Source organism: Phyllopteryx taeniolatus, chromosome 12, assembly GCF_024500385.1.
Source record: "Phyllopteryx taeniolatus isolate TA_2022b chromosome 12, UOR_Ptae_1.2, whole genome shotgun sequence".
NCBI lineage: Eukaryota > Metazoa > Chordata > Actinopteri > Syngnathiformes > Syngnathidae > Phyllopteryx > Phyllopteryx taeniolatus.
The window spans coordinates 17,341,727-17,366,884 of record NC_084513.1 but is presented as its reverse complement, the minus strand read 5'-3'; the positions used below and the strand labels follow the sequence as shown (position 1 = coordinate 17,366,884).

Here is a 25,158-nt window from a genome sequence, read left to right as displayed (position 1 = left end):
AAGCTCTTGTAGTAATAGTCAACAGAGGAGTATTTCATTCATCAGCTTCCATTTAATGATTATTTTGTGCAGTGGGCTGATGAAATGTGAAACAGGAGACACAAGCACGTTACGTATACGCATACACAGATTTGCAAATCAAATACTTATCGACCATTTGGACCTATGAGCACCAGTATGTTAGAGGTACTGTATGAAACAAATTGGTTATTCATCTTATTTGCATGTTGAGTGGGTTTTGTATCTGTTCTTCACAGCTGATTGCTAGGAGCCAAGCAAGCTGTGCCTCCTCACATGTACAGCATATAACACACACAATGTTCCCCTGGCATAGCGCGGTTCGTTGTTTAGATTTGTGGAAAGTTTCTGTTTGCGGAAATCTGCAGGTTATAGCAACCCTTTTGTGTTTTTACAGCATATATACTGTACTTACTATAATGTGTGAAAGAAGAGCCACAGTCGTCGATACATTTTTCAGCCATAGATTGAATGCCAGGAGAACCGTAAAATACATAAATCAAATGAGGACACTTACGCAGGAGCTGCTGTCGGCCACTACTCAAGCTCAGACACTCATGGAGACTTGCCAAAGTCAGGCCACACCACCAGGCTCCGCCTCTTAAAGGCACATGCAAGTATCTAACGCACAGACACTACAATACACTACATTATTTCCTATGCATTTTATGCTTGCATTTTTTTTGTGTTAAAATACATTTACGGTGTGTTTAAAAAGTGTGTTTTCATAGTTTTAAGTATGTTCATAGTATGTGGGATATTAAAATATTTTTATATGGTCTCTATATCACAGACTTTCACTTGTGGGTAGTCTGAAATGTAGCCCCTGTGATGCATTGTAAATGTGTTTTCCCAAAATCCTATACACTAGATATGATTAGTGTATTAATTTAAGAGGGCAGAAAATACCATGGAAAGTATTTTGACAAACTGCTTCCTTGGCTCGCCTGAGAGTACCTTCGCTATCCAGGGTTATCTCACTATCTGAATGGGCTGAAGTCCTGTTTGTATGCCACTCTCATATTGATTACAGTAATTACACAGCCTGCAAGATTTGTGGCACAGCAGAGGTTGGTGTGCATGTAGTCCAGAGCTGTAATGCATAATTTTTTTCGTAAATTGCTAGCTTTAACTATTCCGAACAATCGATAGGATTTAGAATGATCAGTCAACCAATTAATCGATTACTTTGGCAAGGTTTAATAAATGCTTATTCTTGTCTTGTTGCCAGTTATAGTTAGCAATCATCAGATTTAGCCTCTTTTATACAGAATATATCCTTACAGTTGAGGTCACTATGTTGCGATAACGTTTGCAATGAGTTACAGGGTGTTGTGAGAGGAGTAATCAACATGGAACATTTTAAATTCATTAGATTATTGTCTTTACCATCTGTCTTTCATAAGCATGCTTGTCATATCATGGGTCCATCTGTTCATATGGTAGTGATTTGTTTAGCAAATTGGAGTAAAAGCTTGCACCTAATGGTTTAGTATGAAGTGTCCAAAACCTCAAAACTATACTGCAGACGCCGCACTCAACATGTGCCCTTCTATTTCCAAAGACACCCCCCTGCTGGTGAGAAGCAGCAGTGATTCAGCTCTCGGTGCTCAGTCAGCAGAGCTTGAACCTTCCCGCCATGAAGATGCCTCTGTGATGGTAAGACACTGATACATTAAGACTCTTCTCCCGAAACCTTATAATATGAGATAATAATATGTATTAATGTGGCTGTATATGTTAATTGAGTGAATCACTTTGAATCAAGGCTTGCCCACGCACATATTTTTGATACCCACATTATGTCAACATTTAGCCTTAGGATCTACTTAGCATAATCATAATATCTCTGTAATAATTTAAGTTGTGGGTACTTGTTATGGTAGTGTTACAGTTATTCCCCTAACATGGTTGGACAAGTCAAATCCCACAAGATGTCTTTTGAAAGGCTCTACATGCTTGATTGGACTCCTGAGTGGTGAGCCTCTTGAGATTTCTCACTGGATAAATATTCTTAATTTAAAAAATTATTATTACTTTTTTATTACAACACTGTAATAGACCTAGAACACTGTAGAACAATGTGTTTATACGGTTCAGTTCTTTTGGGGGATATGGTTTGTTCTTAAAGGTGGTTGCCTTTCCTGACTTGGCTAACTATTGTAACATGTTTCTGACAAAGTTTAACAACAAAGCAGGTTGTAGAGCCTCTATTTTTTTTTAACCACTGGATTTACAGATTGATAGGAGAGTATTATAGTCAAATGAACATAAAATGTAAGTATGTAATGTCCAATTCTGCTTCAATACCTCTACCCATTATATATATATATATATATATTATATATCTGTGTTTACACTGATGGAACACAGGAAACAACCCATTTGGGCAGTTGCCCAAATTGCATGTAAATACTGTAACCCCACAACTGACAACACAGGAATAATCAATAATACATAAACAATACAAATGTAAAACATTACGTACCATTTATTTGGCCTAGGATGGCGTTTCTCCTCCATTGATTTTAACGAGGGTACCCTCTACTCCACTGGCCGCTGTCAGCAATTATTTTCAGAATCAGAATGATCTTTATTTGCCAAGTATGTAAAAAACACACAAGTAATTTGTCTCCGGTAGTTGGAGCCCCACTAGTACGACAACAGACTTGTTACTATACTTTTGAGACATAAAAACACACTACGGAGAGTCACTGAGCAATGACAGGTTACCGGTAATGCTGATACAATTGTTTTTTTTGTTTTGTTTTTAACAATTGTGCAAATGTTGCAGAGTCCTCTAGCAATTTAAAGCAGTTTGCTTATTTAATGATGGACACACCTTTAATATAACATATTTAAACCCTTTTTAATGGTCGATGCTTTCGCTGTAGTTAAGATTTACAGCACGTGTTTTTTTTTAATCTGTTAATTTGTCTTGATGGGGGGGGCGTAGGTGTGTATGCACCACCAATCGGTGTTTTCCAGTGAAATAAAGTTCAAATTGATGCGATTGGATGCGATTTTTAAATTCCATGCATTTTATTCTATATACGCAGCATTGAGAGTGAAAAATCGAATATTTGTAACTTGAATCATACAGTGTAAATCCAGCCAATGCTTTTTTTGGTTCAAAGCCACGCTGACCTACACATAACCAAACTACATTAATTATCAGGCATGCAAGTCATTATATAAAGCCTGCATGTAATTCTTTTGGCCACAAGCAGAAAATAATCAGTGTAATTCTTCATACAGTTTTTGGCGTGTGTGCTTAGTGAAGTGAAATAGATTTCACTATCATAGAGGGTCACTCAGTGGGCTGTGAAGCACAATAACCTTGATGACTGTGAAAGAGAGACCTAAACGAGGCTAGTGTGCTTGGCTTGCACGTAAACCTGAATGGATTTTAGCTTATCCTGTTTTATAGAACAGCTTCAGCTCAGGGATGTTGGTGGACGACCTGAATCAATTCTTGCTCTGCTGCCAAAGTCTCCCCGAGGAGAGATAAAAAACATGTCTCTCTCTGTTTTCTTGATTTGCAAGTCATATTGTATACATGTAGCATCTTTGCTCATGCAACATTTAGTTGTTTTTCACTAATGCCTAGATCAGACTACAGGATTTTAGCCTCGATATTGGCCTGATTTGCCATCGCGAGTGATTTCCCAGATCGGGGCTGACATATTTTGTCAGGAACGACAAAACTTCTTGTAATGTGACATAATCCACGACCAACAATTTGGCGCTATGATAGCACTACAACCCTAAAATGATAAGTCTAGTGTGTTTGATTTTTTTTGGATATCTTCTTTGTAGTGTAACATCACAGGCAACTCTCCGACAGCGCACCTTGACATCGACCAATAGGATTGCGTATTGTGACTGGCGCATCGCCTCCCGTGCTTGCCGTTGTCAACAAACTTGGTCGGCGTTGTCGACATTTATTCACACGCACAAAGTGTATGTGAATGTGTATCTGTAAGTATGTGACATACTGTACCTTAAGAAGTCCTTGAATGGACAGCCCAAAACGTCCTCTTTCAAGCACCTGGTGACACCGCACATTTTTTTCCTTTTTGTTTTTTTTCCCCAACATTGCCACTGCGATCCATTGTTTGACAATAACTTGTTGTCGCCATGGTAATGGTTGTATCCGGTTGCGGTGAAAGGTGACAGCTCAGTGATAGTAAAATACGGGATACGGTGATATTGGAATACGTCGTGTAGTGTAGCCACTGTCTGACAGAGATACAGCAAGATTTTATGGGAGTAGTCTGACAAGTACAATCATCAAATACCAAATGTGTCTCGTGGTCTGATCCAGGCATAAAGACCAGTGTTACAGTCGTGATTCAACGGTAGCAGAATGCTGCCATCCCTTTGGCAACCCTTTGTGACTCCATTGGTACGGATTTGAAATCTGGTAATAGTAAGTAGATACAGCTAGAATGATCAAGAATTGATTTGATCTTGGTCTTTATATTGCCATATCACATTTTCCTTGCGACACTGTGACATTTCTTTTTTTGCAGTTCCCTTCTGTGTTTTTCACTCATACACCTGAAGTCAATTGTCCATCTGCTCTGCCACGTTCAGATGGAGGTAATGGCACTGTGTAATTGTTCAAAATGTCACTTGGCCTTTCGGTAAGAACAGCGAGGGAAAAAAAGTAATGTTGCAGTAAATCCCTCTCTGTGTTCTCTCCCCTTTTTAAAACTCTCTTTCTCTCAGTGTGTGGCACAGTGGAAGACTAGTTACAATGTGTTAATCAGACTGGGACTATTTGCTCTCGCCTGGAATACTACTGGGGCTTGAAGGCTGTACACTACTTATTAATCATCCAGCACCTTGCATAAAGTGTGTGTCGGTGTCTTTCTGTTTACATTCCTATTTGTGTGTGTGTCTGTGTGTGTGTGTGTGTGTGCGTGCGTGCATTTATGTGTGTGTGTGTGTCACTTCTCCTTAAACCTGTTTGTCAGTGTGGCAATTGCATATAGTTAAAAACATAGCACAATATAAAAAAATACACTGCATCATTTTAGAAAAACAGCTCCATTGCTTATTCAGTAATTCATATTCATGTTGAGGCTCAGTAAGTATCGTATGTCTTTTTTTTTTAATCCACTTTTATTTTTTCAGTTCAATTTAGAAGACAAAATGCTTGCAGCCCATTTCTCACGCGCTATTTAGTTAAGATGGCATTATCCATCATGGAAGTCAAACATCTGTTTTTTTTTTTTTTTTTTTTTTTGTGGAATAGCAGCTCCTGCAAATAAATCATGACTGAGCTGTTTATGGTTAGCAGTATGTTTTGGTATTTTCTAGTGGCTTCTCAAATTAGAAAGCTCAGTAATTATTGAATTACAAATGCAAGCTCTATACCTCAAATTGCCATCCACTATTAATTCAAATATGTGAATAGCAGCATAAGTAAGTATTTTTTTTTATACTTGTTTGTACAGATGTCTGTGTGTTATACATCTCATGCTTTATAAGAATAATATGAATTACGTGGCACTTCTATTCCTTGACATTTTACAAACTACTGTTTGGTTAAATACTAAGTGTTTGGCCCTTGGTAATTACTTCAGAGAGCCATTTCTCCATTAAATGAGACATACAATTATGCACTCATACATTTTCCAATTAATACTGTATTTCAGAGGTTGCTAATCTGATGGAGGTGTTAGGATAATGAATGTCACCTGCCACTTTGATTGTAATTAAGCTAATATGACAGCGTCTGCATCTTGGCCAGGCTAATTGTTTTTCAAGTCACCAAAGCCCGAGCATATGTAGTGTACGTGTAATCTGTCAATCACTGTTGGTGCTACTATGAAGTTCTCACTTCCTTCCATTGCGCATCTTTTGCCTCGCTCCTATATCATGGTATCTTACGTGAGGGACACATACTGTTTTTAGTTATCTTAACCCTGCTTTAAACTTCTTCCTCATGCAAATCTGTCTGAGTCTCTGTTAATTCTTCATATGTCTTGGTCTCAGTTTTTCTTTTGTCTCTGTCCTACCCTCTCCCACATGACAAGATGGTGGAGATCATCTTGGTATAGCTTTTGAGGTGAAAGATCATCTGAAGACTCAATTTTTTATATTGAGTCTTTTTTAACCACATCTGCACGTTCACTAATATCTACACACAGTCAACACATTACACAGAGATGCAGTGGAAACCCTAACATTGAATGCCCTTGAGGCCATACAATTGGATATTCAACAGAATGGTTGGGAAAACTATAAATCTAAAGTGGCACAAAACATCAGTTGCCTTACCTTATTTCAGTGAGCATTCATTTGTAACTTTTTGCCGTTTTTCCCCTCTGTAATTCCAAAAGAAAAAGGTTATATTATGTTATAGGGATGTGTTTAAATGGTGCTTGTGTAAAGTCATCTGAGGTATAACGTTACATGCAGATTCACCACATACAGATTTTTCTCCAGTTTTCACATATTTACTGTTTAGAAAACAATCTTGTCCTGGAGGAGATAACATTTTTATATTGCTCAAAGCATCATAAATCGGTCAATTTACATCATCTATCCGTTAATCAAGCAAGACCTATCTGTTCAATCATTTGTCTGTTTGGGATTTCATATTTAAATCAAAAACAAATTGAGCAATTCTGCGATTGGCTTGCAACCAGTCCAGGGTGTACCCTGTCTCTTGCCAAAAATCAGCTGGGATAGACTCCAGCTCACACACGACTCTAATGAAGATAAGCCGTATAGAAAATCCATGCCTGTATGAACGAATTGAGCAGTATCGGAGCTAATTTCCAAAACTATTTGGTAATGTATGCTATTTGTATGATCTGTTTTTTGCCCTCCTTTTTCCGGAATATGATTTTTGTGTCAGTTTTTTTCTGCTTTGTTGACACTTCATTACTAATACAATGTGTTTTTGTGCTTTCTCGACAGACAGCAAGTACTACTGTTGCGAGACCCCAAGTCAAATATGCTTTCAATGAGAGGTCAGTATGTGCATGTTAAGAGTCTTTTATGAGTGTGACGTCCACCTTCAAGTAAAATAGCTGGGTCAGTAGTATTTACAGAGATTTATATGGAATATGCACAGCCTAGCCTCAACTTTGACCACTTAGACAATACATTGATACTCAGTACAAGAGTTGTATCAAATAATCTTCAGAAAATCCAAAACTAAGTTTGAATGTGGTCAAAGGAGCAATCTTTGCATGGACATGGCCTGGTTATCTATTTATTGTGTAGTTATAAAAAGCATGCCTTTTGTCAGTGTGCAAGTTTGTGTGTTTTTGTGTCCTACTTAGCCATCATCTAATGTAGATCAAGGCCTTAAAAGCAACAGTTAGTATAAAGCCTCGTCATCATTAGCCCACCACAAAAGAGCAAAACAAGGTCGCAAGCAGACACACCCATAAATGCATGGAAAATTGCCCATGGGAGGCATTCCCTATGCTCTACTCCAAACCCTAAATTGGGCAGCTCTCATTTGTAATCAAATGTGTCTGGTTGCTTCGCAAGTATTCGTAAAAGTCTCCAGGCCATCCATCCATCGGTCCATCCTACCGAGAATGGTAGTTTTTTGGGTATAGTAAATATCCATAAACTTCACTGCAGTCATAGTAATTTGATTCACTCAGCAATTACTATGCGTATTTTTACTAATATACTCAGATGCACTCAAACATGGCAAATCTCAGCATTAAGTAATGTAAAAGTGATTTAGTAGTTTCTGTGCTTGTCGGTGAAACGAGCCTTGAAATTGCAAAAAAATCTGAAACTATGGACCAGGACGATGGCTATAAATATTAGAACAGTAAAGTGTTCTATAAATCAATGTTTATGTGTTTGTTTTTGAGTCACTGATGTGCTGCCGGAATGCATGCTTGCATATCTGTGCATCACCTGTAAATACAGTAATAGCTTATCATAATTTAAATTAGAGAACCAAGAAGAAGCTGACATTACATTTGAATAAAAAACATTTTCCTCTTGCGAATGAGATATACTGCAAATTGTTTTTGGAATGACTTTGCTAGTGCCACATATTTCTGCCTGGTAGCTGTTTCTGAAAAACAGGAGGTGAAGATTTGGAGTGCTTTATAAAAAGTGGATTTGAAGTGATTTTTCAGATTTTATATGTTATCGCGTCCATTAGTCATTTGGGTTGGTCTTTTGTAAAGTATCTGTGGAGTTTTTGACGATTCATCCAGAAGAACATTTGTGAGGTCAGAGTGGTTTGACAAAAGGGCCTGCCTAACAAGCTCTGTTATATTTCAACCCAGAACTGTTTGAGGTCAGGCCAGTCAAGTTCTTCCACACCAAACTGTGCCTCATGGACCTTGCTTTGTACATTGTAGCACAGTCCAGCTCAAACAGAAAAGGGCAGTCCCCCAATTGTCCCACGAGTTGGAAGTTTAGACTTGTCCAGAAATTAGTTGGAGCTGGAACTAAAGCGGTGTACACACATACCAATTTTGATCATCTTTTTGAAATGTAAGAGACCCCACACATGACAGCATGTGTGTGCTTACTGCTCTTAGAGTGTGTGGTGCACTTGCGACCTACACAGAACACCACACACATAACCATATATCTCTGCTAACATTTGCAAGTCTCCTCTCCCAAACCAGATGACTGACCATTACTGACTTGTAAGATGCAGCACAGTGCAACAGGGCATCCAGACGTAAAATACAAAGAAGAATTAAGAGTACAGTAGTTGAAGAATAATAAATTGAACTAAGTTAGCTTATCTTGTAACTACTGGGAATGCGCCAATACCATGTATTCCAAACACTGTATAAGTACTTACATATGAGTACTCACCAATACCAAGTAATGATACTCGATAATGCCATTATGTCTTGCAATTGTGATGAAAATGTGTTTTTTAAACTCAAATATTGTTCACAAACATTTCTGGAACATAGCATGACCTAGAACTATCACCACACGGCTGATGTGGCTCCTACTCCACCTGCTCGTAAGGTATATGTCAGGCTGGTAAAGTGGTATCAGTGTTGTAATATCTGAACATTTTTTCAAGTCAGAGTATGAATACAGACTTACTGTATCAGCACTGATACTGGTATCGGTACCCACGCATTTCTAGTAACTACATACCAATTACAAACGATTGCTCTTGTCTTTTTATTCTAGTGAATGATGTGTTATGCAAACACTCAACACAACCAGTTGCGCCTCTGTTCGTATCTGGTAACAACTTCATTGTTCATTCATTCAAGTGTTTATCGTTCTGTTTCACGTCATGATCACAGAGTCTGTGACTTGGCCGATCTCTGTGTTGACCACGCACGTAATGATTTGCGGGCGGGAATGTTGAACAGGTATAATATTTACCATTGTCGGCCTGACGGTTTTCCGAGCAGATCGGGGAGGAAAAATCACTCTTAACACACCCCTCACCACAGACCTATTGCTCGAGATAATCTTTTAGAGATCTCAGAGAATTGAGCCTTTGCTGACTTTGAGCGCAAGAGAGAGAAAATGCTTAAATATGCCTCCATTGTTGGTATGTGTGTACCCCACTAACGGTCTAGTTCAACCATCTATTATTTATTAAGAGATGTGTCTGAATTCCTTTGACCACACAGTGTACATATGATCAAATCACATCACACACAACCAAATATTAGGCTGTCATAGAAGTCCATTACATTAAAATGGTTCCAAAAGCTTGGGAACACCTGGGAATCTAGTATATCCCCATTGTGATAGGTAGGAAAGTACAGAATATTCATTTAAAATTAAAATTATTCAATTTTATTCTTTATTTTTGTACTTGCATACATTAACATTTTGCACATTAACATTTTTCCTGCTTTGCATTCACCCCCCACCCATTTTGTGTGTTGCACTTTGAAGATCAGATTGTAAAAATGTGGGAGTGTAAGAGGAGAATGAGCCATTCAATCCATGAGAAAATAGATGACAGGATGAAAATGTGTGGTTACTACTGTGCTTCTTTTTCAGGGTAATTTCTCCTCTGTGTGTCAGTCTTTCATATCAAGCATCAGTGGAGTGGCAGGTGGAACACCTGCTCTTTTCATCTCTGTGTGTGAGTGTGTGCGTTTGTGCTTGCCCTATTGTCTTTTTGCTTTTGCATTGGCCTCCTCTCTCTTTTGTCACCCAATTTCTCCATATCTTCACACCACTTGAGTTTTTTGTCAAACTTCCCAAAAATCGAAAAGAAAATGTAAATGAATCTCAAGTACACGACTCTGTTCTGGTGAGGGTTTAAGAAATCACAGCAGAGCTGCAGGAAGAAATGTGGGTGGAGGGGGGGGGAGGAGTCTTTTCCCCCTCGCTCATATTAATACTATTCATTAGCTTTGTCTAATTAATTCAGTGCTTCCTTCATTTCACTTTATCTTACAGTGCTCATTTACTTCTTTCTTCCGTCCTCTGTTTTTTTGCTTCTGTCTTTATATCATTGTGTATAGTTTTTGTTTTTTGCCCTCATCCTATTCATCCAATGAAATTTTTAGCGACAGTTTAGTTCTCTTTTTGGGAAGGTTAGCATGAGACTAGTAAACTTAAAGAACTTGATCACATATATTTAAAGTACTAAATATGTATTTACTGTAGCTTTTTGTTGCTATATATAGCTCAGAAGATAATGACTGCAATAGTTTTAACGTGCCACTTGCCATTCAATTACTCTTGATTGACCTTTTCAATGCAACATTTCTATGTACAGTGTGTTTGGTAACCTACAGGTATATATATTCCTGACCTCATTCTGAGGTCCTCATCTGCAAGTAAGATCATAAGAATGAAGAAGCTGTTTGATTTGTGATCGTACGTTATCAATGGAATATTCATCACTATATTATGTAGGACTTCTACGGGGAGGTTCACCTCAGGTCTCTCGTTTCCATAACCGGTGACTTGAGTGAGATGGGTTTTATTCAGCTGACCTATATTTCCCTCCCTCGCCACATCTGTTTACTTCTCAATTTTCTTCATTCACCTTCACTGTCCTCAATAAGACATCACCAGCTTTATTTGTTTATGTTTGGAGGAGAGACAAGAGATCGTGAGAATGTGTACCTTCATCGGTCACCCTGCCATGATCAACAGTCCTCTCGCTCTAAAGTCTATGACCGTACCTACTGCTCAGTTCATTGGGTACTCTGGGATGGACAAAATAAGCAGATGGCATTAGAGACATAATTGAGGTTGTTGCTTACAGAGCATGAAACTACATTGATGCAAACTTCTTTTTAAAAAAACAAAGAGGGAGTAGGGAAAAGGGCAGGCAAGGATTATTGGCTGTGCTCTGATAGATAAACTAATCAAACAAAGACTTCAACAACCACTCAAATTTAAGCAGAGAAGCAATACAAACCAGGTTCACATGTGAATAATCCAATTTAGAAAGACATATTCATAGATGACGAACAAGGCAGAGAAAAATGGACAAAAATTGTTGGCTAACTTCCACACACGCAACAAGTGTGCTGTTTGGATGACTTTCAAGAGAATAATCTCATCTCCAAAGACAAGGTTTGCACTCATGGATTAATTTTACAAAACATACTTAAAAACAATGACTAAATTTGTGAAAGTAATATATCAGTCTAGCCTAGCATTAAGTACATGTACAGTGGAACCTCAATAGAACGGACCAAATGGGATGGGGGTTCGGAGTGGTGGGGGTTGTCCAACATCGCTGCTTGTCCGTTATATTGAAGATAGGGTGAGAAGCTCGGTCATCCCTGATGTGCTGCCGGGCGTCCCTGCTAAAGCTACTGCCCCTGCGACCCGACCTCGGATAAGCGGTGGAAAATGGATGGATGGGTGGATGGATGCCAGTTTTTTCCGTGCCTTAAAATGCTTAGGACAGTGCAAAGTTATTGTAAATAAATGTGAAAAAACAAAAACAAAACAAAACAAAAAAAAAAGCTTGAAAATGTTTGAGAGTTTCACATTTTATCCAAACTTACCACGTCGTAGTGCTTGGTCATGATGAAATTGTTGACGTACAGTACTCATCGGAGGTGAGTCGCTTTCATGATCCGCAATGAATTTGTGTGCTTCCTAGTCCCAAATTCGTTGCCACAGACGAACGCCTTGACAAAAAAAAAAAACTGTTACTACACCAAAAATAGCATGTTCCCGACTCCAAAGACTTTTTTGTATTCTCTGAGTTAACGCCGCAGCCTTGCTGCTCTCTCTCTGCTCTATGTACAATAGACAATAGGTATCATCATATGGCTGCCACGTCAATGCCCCACATTCAACATGGCCGCTACGTAGTCACGGAAGGGTCAAGTATTATTGTATATCTACAACCCGGAAATATGTCAGTCCTATTCTTTGCCTGCATGGCACCACAGTGCAAGTAAACAACAGCAGCCAATTATGGAACTGGCATTTTAAGTGACAAATGAAAACTGTTTTTGGACACATTGTTAAATCCTGACGGTCCGTTTTATCCGATATCAGTTATATTGGGTGTCCGTTTTATCAAGGTTCTACTGCACTAAGAACAGGCTAATTTCCAAGACCGCATTTATTCTTTTTTTTTTTTTGTTTGTTTGAAATGTGTTGTTGTAATTTCCATACTATTCATGTTTTATTTAGTCAACAGACTAATGAATAGATATGTGTTAACTTTCTTTAAGGAAATGATAATTATGTATATATGTATTTTAAATTTGTGTAGCCTGACAAGAACTGTGGAGATCCTTGGAGGGGACAGTCCTTTGGGAATCCATGTGGTTCCCTATTGCTCATCTCTCAGTGGAAGGTGAGTTATGTACACACAAATACAAAAGAGGCTTTTAGTTGTACTTGTCATTTTGGTTTGGCCCTATCCAACTGTGATTTTACAGTGGTGCCTTGACTTGAATTTAATCTGTTTCACGAGCAAGCCCGTAACTCAAATCACAAGATGAATGGAAATACCTTTAATCCGTTCTAGCCACCCATGTACCACCTGACATCAACAAAAACTTTTGTAGCTTGGAGCATCAGCACTTTAGGAAAACAGCACACTGCACTATAGTATTTTTCTAAAAAACATACAGTAATAACAATTAAATACAATGTAAAAAAAATAAAAAATAATACTAAAATAAAATCAGTAAATGTACAAAAACCCTCTTTTATCGGGGGTGGGGGGGTTACGTTCCAGAAAACCCCCAATTTATTATTACAACTCTTTTGAGTGCAGCGTGTGTTTTAAACGGATAACGTACTCAGTAAGGTTTCTTTATCTGCTAAAAACATAACATGACCCCAATTCACCTTCTGTAAGTCATCGCTGCCACATTTAAATCAATTGGTCTATAAAGCTGACTGTATCAGAGATGTGCAGGTGAATAATTGTACTACATTGACTTTTAAAAAGAAATTTGTGACACACTGAATCCGAAATAAATGAACCATGATATAGTGAGGGATTACTGTATTCTTTGGTGACTCCTTCTGGTCTACTTGCTTTAGCCACCAGGGGGCAGTGTAATACAGGCATGCGTACAATATGTACACAAAGAAGGTGGTTACAACTGCTCCGTAAGCAGCAGTAATATTAGTCTTTTTTCGTAGAAGTCCAAAAATATATGCCTGTGAGTATTGTAACAGTATATTGTCTGCATACACTACATGTGTCGATACTAGTTTAGTTAGCCTGTCTATTGGGTTCTGCATTATGTGTTAGCATTAAGCTACCGGACTTCCTCCAAACTAAGTTACATGGTGTTTGGTAAAATTCACAACGTGTGATTTTCTTTGTTTTAATTCTCCATTAAACCTCAATAGGGAGGGACAATAAACAACATCTTAAAAGCAACCACTAGGCCTCTTTTTCTGAAGAATTGTCCACTATCTGCCACACTGCTGCTTGTTGTGAAGTTTGCTGCTCCCACCAGGAGCTTGTAGCTAACATTTTTGCTACCAACTCAAGTTTTCTACATCATTTACATATCCAATGTATACTGCTGTATTGTTGACGTTAAATAAAAATGTAAATCTAGAAATCACATGAAAAAATGCTCTGGGAGGTCTATAATACACTTTCACTGACGACTTTGCTCATAGGTCTCTTGGTTTGTTTATTCGTGAAGTGGAGGAAGAGAGTCGCTCGAGTAAGGAGGGTTTGTTCCTGGAGGATGAGTGCATCGTCAAGATCAACAGCACTGACCTCATGGACAAGACTTTTAGCCAGTAAGTTTACTACAGCTTTTGTTTTTCGGGCCTAGATCAGAAATTCCATTGCCCGTAAATTTTCCATACTTTAGTAGTATAACAACCAAAAGGACCAACGTAATGATTTATCCATCCATCCATTTTCCATCCCGCTTATCCCCACGAGGGTCGTGGGGGTGCTGGAGCCTATGCCAGCTGACTCTGGGTGAGAGGCAGGGTACACCCTGAGCTGGTCGCCAGCCAATCGCAGGGCACATATAAACAAACAAACATTCACACTCACAGTCACACCTATGGACAATCTAGAGTCTTCAAATAACCTACCATGCATATTTTGGGGATGTGGGAGGAAACCGGAGTATCCGGGGGAAACCCACACCGGGACGGGGAGAACAACACACAGGCAAGGCCGGATTTGAACCCTGGTCCTCAGAACTGTGAGGCGGATGTGCTAACCAGTCGGCTGCCGTAATGAATTATGTGTGCGTGCGTGTGTGCGTGTTTTTTACGTAACGTAATGTATAAGAATGTCGTCATATCCCAAAGCTTGAACAAGGTATGATGGTCTCTTCCTGTTTCCACTGATGTTGCCTTCCTCTCGTCAGAGGGCTCATTTATCATGTACTGTAGCGACATCAAAGAACAATACAAAAGACACTTGGCAGATGTCTGAGGGGTAATCCACCGAGATCACATTGTGTTTCTGTTCATTGGGTTGAATTATTTTCAGAGAAGATTTGTTCAGGACTCATTTGAGACTCGATGTTTGTCAGTGTTTATTACATCAGTGAAGCACCCGTCAAGTAGGCTAACTTGGCGGCATTTGGGGGATGTAACCTAATGATATTACATTACAGAACATACATATGAATTTGTGAGGAATGACAATAAACTAGATGCTTTAATAATGGCATTCCATTAACTGTCCATAAAAAAGATGGTCATTGCATCAGTATATAAAATGATTATCCTGAATTGCGTTGCAATGTATAGGTCTTAATCCTGTGCACGCCACCTATACACTGATTTACACGTACACATTTTATGCCCTTTTATATGTAACCTAACACTTGCACACACATTGTTGTTAGGGCTGGACGATATGGCCCTAAGGTTTTGGGTGGTATTTTGGGTGGGGGCTGAATACACGTTGCGCAAGTGTGTCTTAATAAATTAGAATACAGTTGAAGGCATTTTTTGATTCAATAATTTAATACAAAAAGTGAACCTCAATGCAGATCCACCATCCACCACACATAGTGATCACTTTTTTTTTTATAGACATATAATTTTATTAATTGGGCAGTGTTCAAATTGAAGTCAAAACAACACAAGATGTAACATCTGCTTCAAAAAGTTTCAGGATTATAATTATTTACACATCTGTCATCAAAGAGACTCATCCACCATTTTAATGTCAACTCACTTAAAAACGCCACCATTTTACGGCAGTTGTTGGCCTATGCTGGGTATATTTATTACATTGTTCCATGCTAGAGGCTGCCATGTATATTTAATCAAGTTTTTCATCTCTAATGATACATTGTGTATTTTTATCTTCTATATTTGTCTCTATTCCCATCTCCCAGAGCCCAAGAAATCTTCAGGCAGGCAATGCACTCGTCCGTCGTCTCTTTGGAAGTACTTCCCTCATCCAACAGAGAACGCTTTGAGAAAAGTCTGATAGGTCATCTTTTTAGCAACAATGCCGGTCCTGACAGCAGTCCCCGGATTCCCAAAACCAAAGAACCACCTCCGCTTGTCAAAGCCAAACCTGTATTCAAGCCTCCTGAGAGTGCTGTCATGAGTGTGGCAGAGGACGCTGGCTCTCTGGAAGCTGCTGTGAGTCTAAAGTGCTGATGCGCCAAGCTAACCTTAGTCACAAGATATCTTGACGCAAATAACAACCAAATAATTCTCCACTAAATTGATACACAAATAAATGAATGTTTTCAAATAACTCCGTTATTAAGTGATATTCAAATATTTTGAATAGAGGGAACACCCGCTATTTGTGGGGTTAGTTAGTTACCGTAAATCACCAACAATTGTAATATGAATGTAATTTAAATATTTGGTTGGATTACCTTGGAAAAAAGCATTTCAATGTCTCTGCACTGTATTAGTATTTATCTTTTCACTGCTGATATTTTCTCTTTTCTCTCTACCTAGCGATCCAAAGGGGGAAGTGAGGTGTCGCTTTCTGAAAAAAGCCCTGCCCTGTCCAGCCTGATGGCCAATAAGAAAGGAGGACGGAAATTGAGAATTGACCTTAAGAAAGGTGAGTCCTGCCAGACAACATTTTGTAACCTGGATTTCCATTGATTACCAAAACCTCTTTAAAAAAAAAAAAAAATCAAACACAAACATCTGTGGTATCATCAAAAACTAGGAAGAAGAAAATATAATAATTTTTGTAATCATACTGTACTTCTACTAAAAGATTGCTAGATTAATCCATGTTTCATGGTGATTAAGAAATTTGACGTGGTACAGGCCATTTGTAGTTAATATCACTGTAATCCCACAATCTGATGCCTGGTAATACTACCGTCTGCAATTCAAGTGAAGTTTATGAATTATTATTTTTTGCTTCACAATGAAGTTTCAGGATTAGAAGTCATTATGCATGTTAGTCATCAAAGACTCAACCGCCCTTTCATGTCAGCTCACTTTAAAAAAAAAAAAAAAAACATCCCTCATTTTACAAGTTGTTGGCCAATGTCGATATATATATGTGGTGTGTGTGTGTGTGTGTATATATATATATATATATATATAAATTTATTTACATCAACAGCTTTGTGTTAAGGGCAACAAATTGCATTATTATTCTCGTCAACTTTTTAAATATAGTGTGGGGCCCTGTGGGCTGTTTAATTGTATTGTTACATTATGCTGCTCTCCAAAAAAGATTTAAAAAAATAATACGAGCGCTGGGCAGCAAATGGTGCCCTGGCTGAAGCCAAAGAAAAAGCAAAGCACAATCCCAGAGTGGATGCTTGTTGAATTGAGGTATGCTGAGGCATCGCATGACGATTCAAAAACAGAGATTGTATGTGACAATAGAGTCAGATTTTACACCCAAACTTTGGTCTTATCCCAAATCGTGATTTTCAGAAGGTACATTTAGGATTATTGTCTCACCATTATTATTCTAAGTAGTTACTGAATGTATTACTCTGTTACTGTTGACCATATTTATATCTCACAGTTCTTAGAATGTAGCTGTTTTTTTTCTATCTCGCCCTTTTCCCTGCTGCCTGACTCTCCCTCCTCTCTCCATCTTCTTGACTTGTTCCCTTCATGGTCTATTAAGTCTTTATTGATCTGTTCATTTCTGCTGATATGAATTCATAGCAGACTAAACTGCTGACTTGGCACTGCTAAAGAGACCAGACTAAATGAGGTCTATAAAACACACAACCAGTCTCTGTGTATTGGGCACTGGTTTGAGTGCTTTCTTACACATTGTGTGTGCGGTTTCGCCTGCACATGTGTGAGCCTGTTTTTCACTGATTAGTATTTTAATCTTCCTCACTTCTCTTTCCAGAACATTCACTCTTGGACTGCGTTAGACTTACACCTCATTTATGCTTTACTGTTCTATAGCCTACTCATCGCCTCCACCCCATTCTGCCCCACATCTGAACTCTTTGCAGATATGAGCCACTGTTTTAAAGCATTGCGCACACTGAGTTATATCTTATGTGCAACACAAAGGGGCACAAAGCACAGTGAGGCATTAGTTTGCTTCCAACCAATGCTGAAGTACTTTTTTTCACCCCTGCACCCATGTGAGTGTTGGGTTTAAAAGGAGGTGTGGTCAGTTGTATTCTATAGCTTGCGTTGGCTTTTGTTAGCCCAGCAACAAATACACGATAGTACACTGCAAACATTTTCGATTGCACTGTTTGGGCCATACTGCTCAAATGCCACAAAAACCCATACATAGATTTCTAGAGATCATCTCATAATGTGCTACCTCAAAATTCAAACTCCCAAAAGGTCATACATTTGGGATTTTTAAAAAACGTCTCAAAAATTGCACAGAAACAAATGATGTTCAAACCGTATTCATGTATGACATCACATGAGGCATCAGCGGTCCTCACACATGGAAACGTTGGGTGGGTGGGTCACAGCTTTCCTTAGTCACTAGCCCAAGACTGGCTAGCTGATATTGTCATGTGTCATTAAAGTTAGGGTGTAACTCGTTTTGCTGTAGTTATTTAACAGTGACTTGCAATGGTGACCCCTGATGGAACGAGCCGAAAGTTGTAACAAAATATTTTGGGGGTGTTTTAGTCGTGACTAATGTTGTCTATGAATTATTTATTCAATTATTATTAGTACAAAAAGTAGCTACTTAAGTGTAAACAGATGTATATAATGAGTATACAAGCTTATTAGTGAATAGGGATGTACAAACGTGGTCATCTGACTCACTTGTCTAGGTTTGGAGGGGCTTGGATTTACAGTGGTCACCAGAGATTCGTCAGTTCACGGTCCTGGTCCAATTCTTATCAAAAACATTCTGCCACGTGGGGCCGCTGTCAAAGATGGGCGCTTGCAATCAGGAGACCGCATATTAGAGGTATGAATAATCATTGAACAACTTTTTTGCTCCAAGGTTTATATTCCTGATGTTGTGGTATGCTTTAATGGCTTTTTGTAGGTAAATGGCGTGGACGTAACAGGTGTCGGTCAGGAGGAACTGGTGTCCATGCTGCGCAGCACACGGCACGGAGAGAGTGTGTGTCTTGTGGTTCTACGACAAGAAGACATGTTTCTGCCCCGCGAGATGGTAAGGTCCCGTTAATGCTTCCTTAGGTGACCAAATGACTTCCTCCACCAATCATAATAATTACATCTTTCTGAGCAGCTATCCCTTTCCAGTTAGTTTGATAGTGGTTTTCTTACTCTGATGAAACGGTCATTGTTTTCTTTCTTTAACAACCTGCACTTTGATTGTTGAGCTAATCAACAGGCTTGTCTGTATGACGCCCAACACAGCAGTCTATAGAAATGCCATTTTTGTTTTTATTTATTATTTATTTTTTTATTGGCATTAACTAAGGGCATTACATTTGTGTGGTGCTTCGTGAGCACACTGTAAAGCTTCAGGTTTAAGGTAATTTTGTTACGCCATCACTGATGATTTGCCATTTAATAAAATGCATATTTAATGGGATTCTGTTTCCGATTCTCATGTCTGGCTTCTCCATTTTTTTCTTGGAAAATGTTTTCAACTTTGGTGTGTGACATGATATCAAATAAAGTGCTCTTCTTTTATATTTCACCCACTGCTTAGTCAAAAATGTTTTGAGGTCACAGACAAGACATACAAATTAGAACCGTTATTATTATTATTATGTATTAGCATATAATTTTTTCAGGACATTAACACGCAATGTTTTAGCACTCTGTTGTCTTGAGAGGGCAACTCCATTCAGTTAATGAATCAGCTTCAGGGCTAATTTTCACTTGTAAGGAAGTAATTAATTAATAATCCATTAACACTGTGTGCAACAGTTAAGAGACACCATTTTTTTGCACATGCAGAGTTCAAGTACTGTTACACCTCTTTGCTCTTGGGCCACTTGGTATTTAATGAATTCAGCCGCTCATTTCTTTTTTTTTTGTGTTTTTTTTCTGAGCAGATATTTTGCACCTTGTGCACTTATAACGTAATCTAGAGTTCAGTTTGTACAAATGAGAATGCAAATGTTATCTTGGAAAAATGGAATGTGGTGATTATTTGAATTGGAGAAAAAGGCAGATCGATGACGCTGCGGCTCGACGGTTTGAAATTGAAGAATGAATGTGAAAAATGGATGGATTGACTCTGCATTACAGTTAATCGTGAGAACTGATTAATTATACGGGTGAACTGCAATTTCTCATAGAATAGCTTAGCTCAGCTTGAATATGTCAATAAAGTAGCAATGCGTGTGGGGGTGTGTTTCAGACATGATTAGTTAGTGATTGTGTACAGTCTATGATGTGTACCAACAAGGCACAGATTGAAGAATTTAACCATCATGTTGTTTCTGAAAAATGACTTGATTGATTGTGGCCCTGGCCAAGTAATGAGACTACACAGGATTAGAGCATGTGTGTTGGTTTTTCGTTAACGCTATCCAGTTTCAAGTTTGGAGGGACATTCCCACAGTAGAAAATTGCTTTAACCATCTAAGATATCTAAATTATTTTGGTCACTTGGTAGTGTCATGTTTGACCTAAATCAGCTTCTTGCCAAAATGAATATAATTAAATAGATCGATAAATGCAACAAAGGTAACTATGGCGAACGGCACTTCATGTATCCCAAAGCCCCTCATTCACTTAGTGCACATCTACTTTTGCCCATTTACTATATCTGCATAATCACAAATACCTTTAAGATCTCAATTCACCTGAAATTTTTGTATAAATGCTATTTTTGTGTGATGTTTTGTTAATTGGGATTGCTAGATCATGGCATGTTGGTTGTGTATGGGATATTGAGCCAGGAGAACTACGATGAAATAATGGATCCATCTTGTCGATCTCCTCCCCCACTGCCGATGTTTCACCTCATACCACCATCTGGTGTTGTAATGTTAACATCTGTGCTCTGTGTAGTACAAACACAATCCTGTGTTTCTACAGCAAAACACACTGGTACCCAAACACCTCTACCCAAGCATGTACTGTAACCATGTTAATAAACATTATATACATATAATCACACATGCTGTATAACACATTACCAGTTCTTTGTCACAATTATGAATACATAATCCATTTTAAGAACAACAATTCAGTGTTTGAGGTGGCTACCTTCTTGAAACGAAAAAAAATCTACTCCTAAATAGAACTGAAATGCTACAAACCTATTGATTACACCAGATGGACCCCAATGCATGCCCTCTATGTTTTAAGACAACATATTGAGAAGCTGCTTCATTCTGCTCTTCCATACCTGACACCACTACTGTGATTGTGTGTTACATTTCACTAGTAACATCACCATTGTGACCTCATACAACCGTCCTTGTACATTTCCCCATCTGTTATGCCATCAGAGACCTGTGCGCGCACACATACACACAAACTCCAAGGCAGCTTAGTGTCGCTGTAGGAGTTCCCATCCTCTCAGGGGATGTCAGCTGAGAATATGTCTCTTCTTTTGTTGTTTCCTGAGCTCCCTGTATTGCCATTTATTAGCACATTTGTCGTAGGTTGTGTTGTAGACGTATTACATTCAGATGTGTCATGCAAGTGTAACGAGATGTTAACCGCTCTCATCAGTTCGACATAAAAATGACTTATAACAACAACATGAAATAAAACACTCACAAAATGTATGTAAAGGAACAGCTCCAGGAATCCAGTTGTGTGCTTGAGGTGCTCTTTTGGATATCGCAATCATATGTTTGGAAAAAACTAAAATCCTGGCTTGTTATGGCAAGGTCATCCTAAATCTTTAATAAAAGCTCCTGATGCACTTTGGCATACAAGCATTCGTCAGGCAGTCAGTAAAATAAAAAACTACGTAAACATTGGTGACGAGGGATTTTTAGGCCCACCGCACACCAAGTGCCATGGCCGAACGTGACTGAGCTGTCACAAAGTGCGGAGTTTCGCAACTAGATTTGACCGAACGAGGTAACAACCGATCAAAAATGCACAAGCTTTCACAAAACAAAATAAAAATTCCTCTCTGAAATTCTGTATATTGGTAATGGAAGGGAATGGCTTTAGTATCAAAAGATATTCACTTTTTATATCTAAAACCAACATTAATATAAACCTTTGCCCTGGCTTTTCAACTTCCCCCCATTTAACTGGTCTTCTTGTTACAGCCTTTACCCTTTGGCATTTAGGTAATCGTGGGAGAAGTGTGATGAGCGATTTCACAGCAGGTGCTTTTGAGTTAAGTAGGCACAAATGGGATAGTTATTTCCAGTAGTCAAGAGCATAAACACTTGAAAAGAAAGTGTTGCTGATTATGTGAGCAACTGTATTATCACCCAAATCCACATATAACGGTGGGTAATGTTTGTAATGAATTGTCCTTAGAATGCCATCCTTCCTTTTGTGTTTTGTTAATTGTGGTGTTAAACAGCTCTGCCTAAACTAAACTCAACAAATTCAAACTGTTTCAATGAAAAGTCCATGTACTCTAGTACAGCTTGTTTTTCATGTTTTCTCTCTGTATTTCTGCCTTAAATTATGTAAATGGTGTGTGTAGGTGTGTGTGTTTTAGTTGACTACTGTGACTATAATTTATGTCGAGTCAGTCATGCTTAGTTTAATATATCACAAACACACCAATAGACACGCTGAGACCTGTTAATGGTACATAATCCATTTGATCTATCATTGCAGTAAGCCATTTAAATGTTAAATGACCAGCATGGGGAGGTTCATTTCCAAACATATTTTTCTATAATGAGATGCATTTGATAGAGTACCTACAACAGCCAACAAATGCACACAAACATAAAGTACTTGTGCTTATTCTTTGTATTCTCCAGTGATATAACCTTAATTGTATACAGTCATTATTAAACAACAGTCCATAAGGCATGCTGTATACTGTACTGTACTCCTATGGTAGTTGAATCATTCATTGAAAATGTTATGCTCTTGCTTATTTACTATATTAATTTCACACACCATCACACGCACACACACTGATTAGTAGTGCTGCCTCTGTCTTGTCTTTTCTCTTATAACAAGGAGGTGGAATTAATCAGATAGATAGACAACATAACATAACATGCGTTGCATATTTTGGTCAGATCCTTCGAACAAAGTCATTCCCCGTGGGGTGTGGGGGACCTAACCTGCAGCTAAGATCTGTTGGTTTAAATTCTTTACAAAGTACCACTAAATCTGTGTTTTCTCCAAAATGAGTGTATTGTTTGTTAGTCTTGACCCATGCAGAATACTTGGAAAAGAAATGATTGGAATCAAGGATGTTGTCCCTCCTATCCTGTCTAGACAGTCAGTCTGATCTGGGAGGTGTGCGGAAAGGAACATTATCATAACCAAAAGGATTTGTAATGCCAGTACTGTATAGCCATACAAAATGAATATTACAATTTCCTAAAGTCGCTGTAAAGTGAAAATAAATGTCTTGTAAATTTGACTCACCACAGAGAAGTGTGTTGTTAACAACCGTGCCAAATTTTAATGATTAAAAAAAATTATAATCGGCAAGTACTGTGGAGCCTCGGGTTACGAATTTAATTTGTTCTGTGACCCCGTTCTCAAACCGAGGTGATGTTTCTGATTGAAATGATTCGAATTGCACTTAATCCGTTCAAGCTGAAGAACTTTGTATTTACCTTATTTTGATCGTTGTGTGGTTAAAAACGAATATGTCCAATATACTGCAGAAATAGGGGAAAACACAATTTATAACACAATTTATGATGATGATATAACAATGGGTTTGCTAGCAAATGAGTGTAGTGCCTTTTCGTGTACAGTAATGTTTTCGTTCACTGTGGTTACTGCTAGCCCTGAATATGGCGACCACCTCCCGCAACGCAGCGCACAGCGTGTCGTCGTGGGGCTTCTGGCACCATGACATAAAGTGCGAGCCACCAGCTAGCTCGCGAGCTAACCGGCTTCCTGGGGTCCTCTCAGCTGCGACGTTACCTCTTCGCTTGGGAATTTAAATGACACTGAGCTGTTACGTAAATTTTGGCATCCACGGAAGAGTCATTTGCGGGGTGTAGGCATAACTACAGTAAATAGCGAAATTCATGCTGCACTGGTATAAATAGTAATAATAACTACCGGTAAGTAACTCATAATTACGCCGGGTAACCACTGATGCAAATGAAGAAGCTCATGTTTTTAATAAAAAAACCTAGGTTGTTTTGTGTCTTCCCTCCTCCTTGTGGGCTCTCGTTCCTTCTTTAGCGAGACCTCGGACCTTGCTGAGAAGCATGTTAAATTTGCTCGTCTCATTCTCCGCAGCTTCAACTGCTTTATAGAAGATGCCCATGCCGCAGCGCAATTTCTAAGGCTACTGTATGTTCACCCTGTGCGCCCTGTAGCCCTGGAAACCGGTCCATCTCGCATCTTGTTGAACCTTTTAGCTGTCATCATGCATCCCATTTGCAATTGCTGCATGACTCATGATGGATGCCTATTATGTCTGTGTTCACCTGAGGCTAAGGACTGACAAATTATCCCTGTACTGGTTGTAGCTGCAGGCAACTTGCAAATGGGAAGAGTTCTGTTGCTTGGGAACATGTGCCAACTGTTCTTTGATGATGAATGTTCTGCTCTGCTTTTCCTGGTTTTACAAAATGATTACAATACATGCTCTGTTGTAGCTTTGGGGAACCTTGTGGATGATAAGCAAACAGGAAACTGGGAGGAACACGCTTCCCCTGTCAGTGACATGATCATATTTGTTTTTTAAAGGGGGAGTTAGTGTTAAAACTGCTTTAGAGATTTGAACGTAGCCTCACTTCATTAAGCCCTCCCCCCATGAGTCAATGACCAAAGCCATGCCCCTCATCCGTAATGGAGTGTTACTATAACACTAAACGTTATCGGTTTGAAGTATTCTTTTTGGAATGTGCAGTCAATTAAAAATGAAACAGAGGTGATAAAAAGAAAAAGAGGTGACTTACCTCTCCCACAGAAATGTTGCTAATTCCGCATCGCTTCTGAATCTTCTCCATTGCCTGAGTTTCCGCCACCTCTGAATGGCACCTCCCATGTTCACCCTTGTTTTGTCTTGGGATCTGTCCAATTCCTTCTTTTGTTGTCTCTTCACTCTGCTTCTGTTTGCTTGTCTTATGTCCAGTTGTTGTCAAACAAAACCTGGGCATTTTTATATTTTCCAGAGGTGGACACTCTGTCACAGTTTCAGTAAAGCTCCTGAAGCACAAGATAACAGGTCACTGCGAGGCTACGGGTATCTTTCCGCTATGAGTTTAATACTTCGTC

The 25,158-nt window shown here is 38.8% G+C and overlaps 1 protein-coding gene across 4 annotated transcripts in view; it reads left to right on the top strand.

Moving 5' to 3' along the window:
* The window catches only part of pard3bb (par-3 family cell polarity regulator beta b), a 144,568-nt gene that overhangs the window by 27,957 nt on the left and 91,453 nt on the right, over positions 1–25,158 (top strand). For all 4 annotated transcript variants that reach the window (XM_061791267.1, XM_061791266.1, XM_061791268.1 and 1 more), the window contains 8 exons: positions 1,583–1,677; positions 6,955–7,007; positions 12,710–12,793; positions 14,086–14,211; positions 15,783–16,035; positions 16,366–16,474; positions 18,651–18,790; positions 18,872–19,000. In XM_061791267.1, the coding sequence (XP_061647251.1) occupies positions 1,583–1,677; positions 6,955–7,007; positions 12,710–12,793; positions 14,086–14,211; positions 15,783–16,035; positions 16,366–16,474; positions 18,651–18,790; positions 18,872–19,000 (989 nt within the window). The remainder of the gene's footprint in view (positions 1–1,582; positions 1,678–6,954; positions 7,008–12,709; positions 12,794–14,085; positions 14,212–15,782; positions 16,036–16,365; positions 16,475–18,650; positions 18,791–18,871; positions 19,001–25,158) is intronic.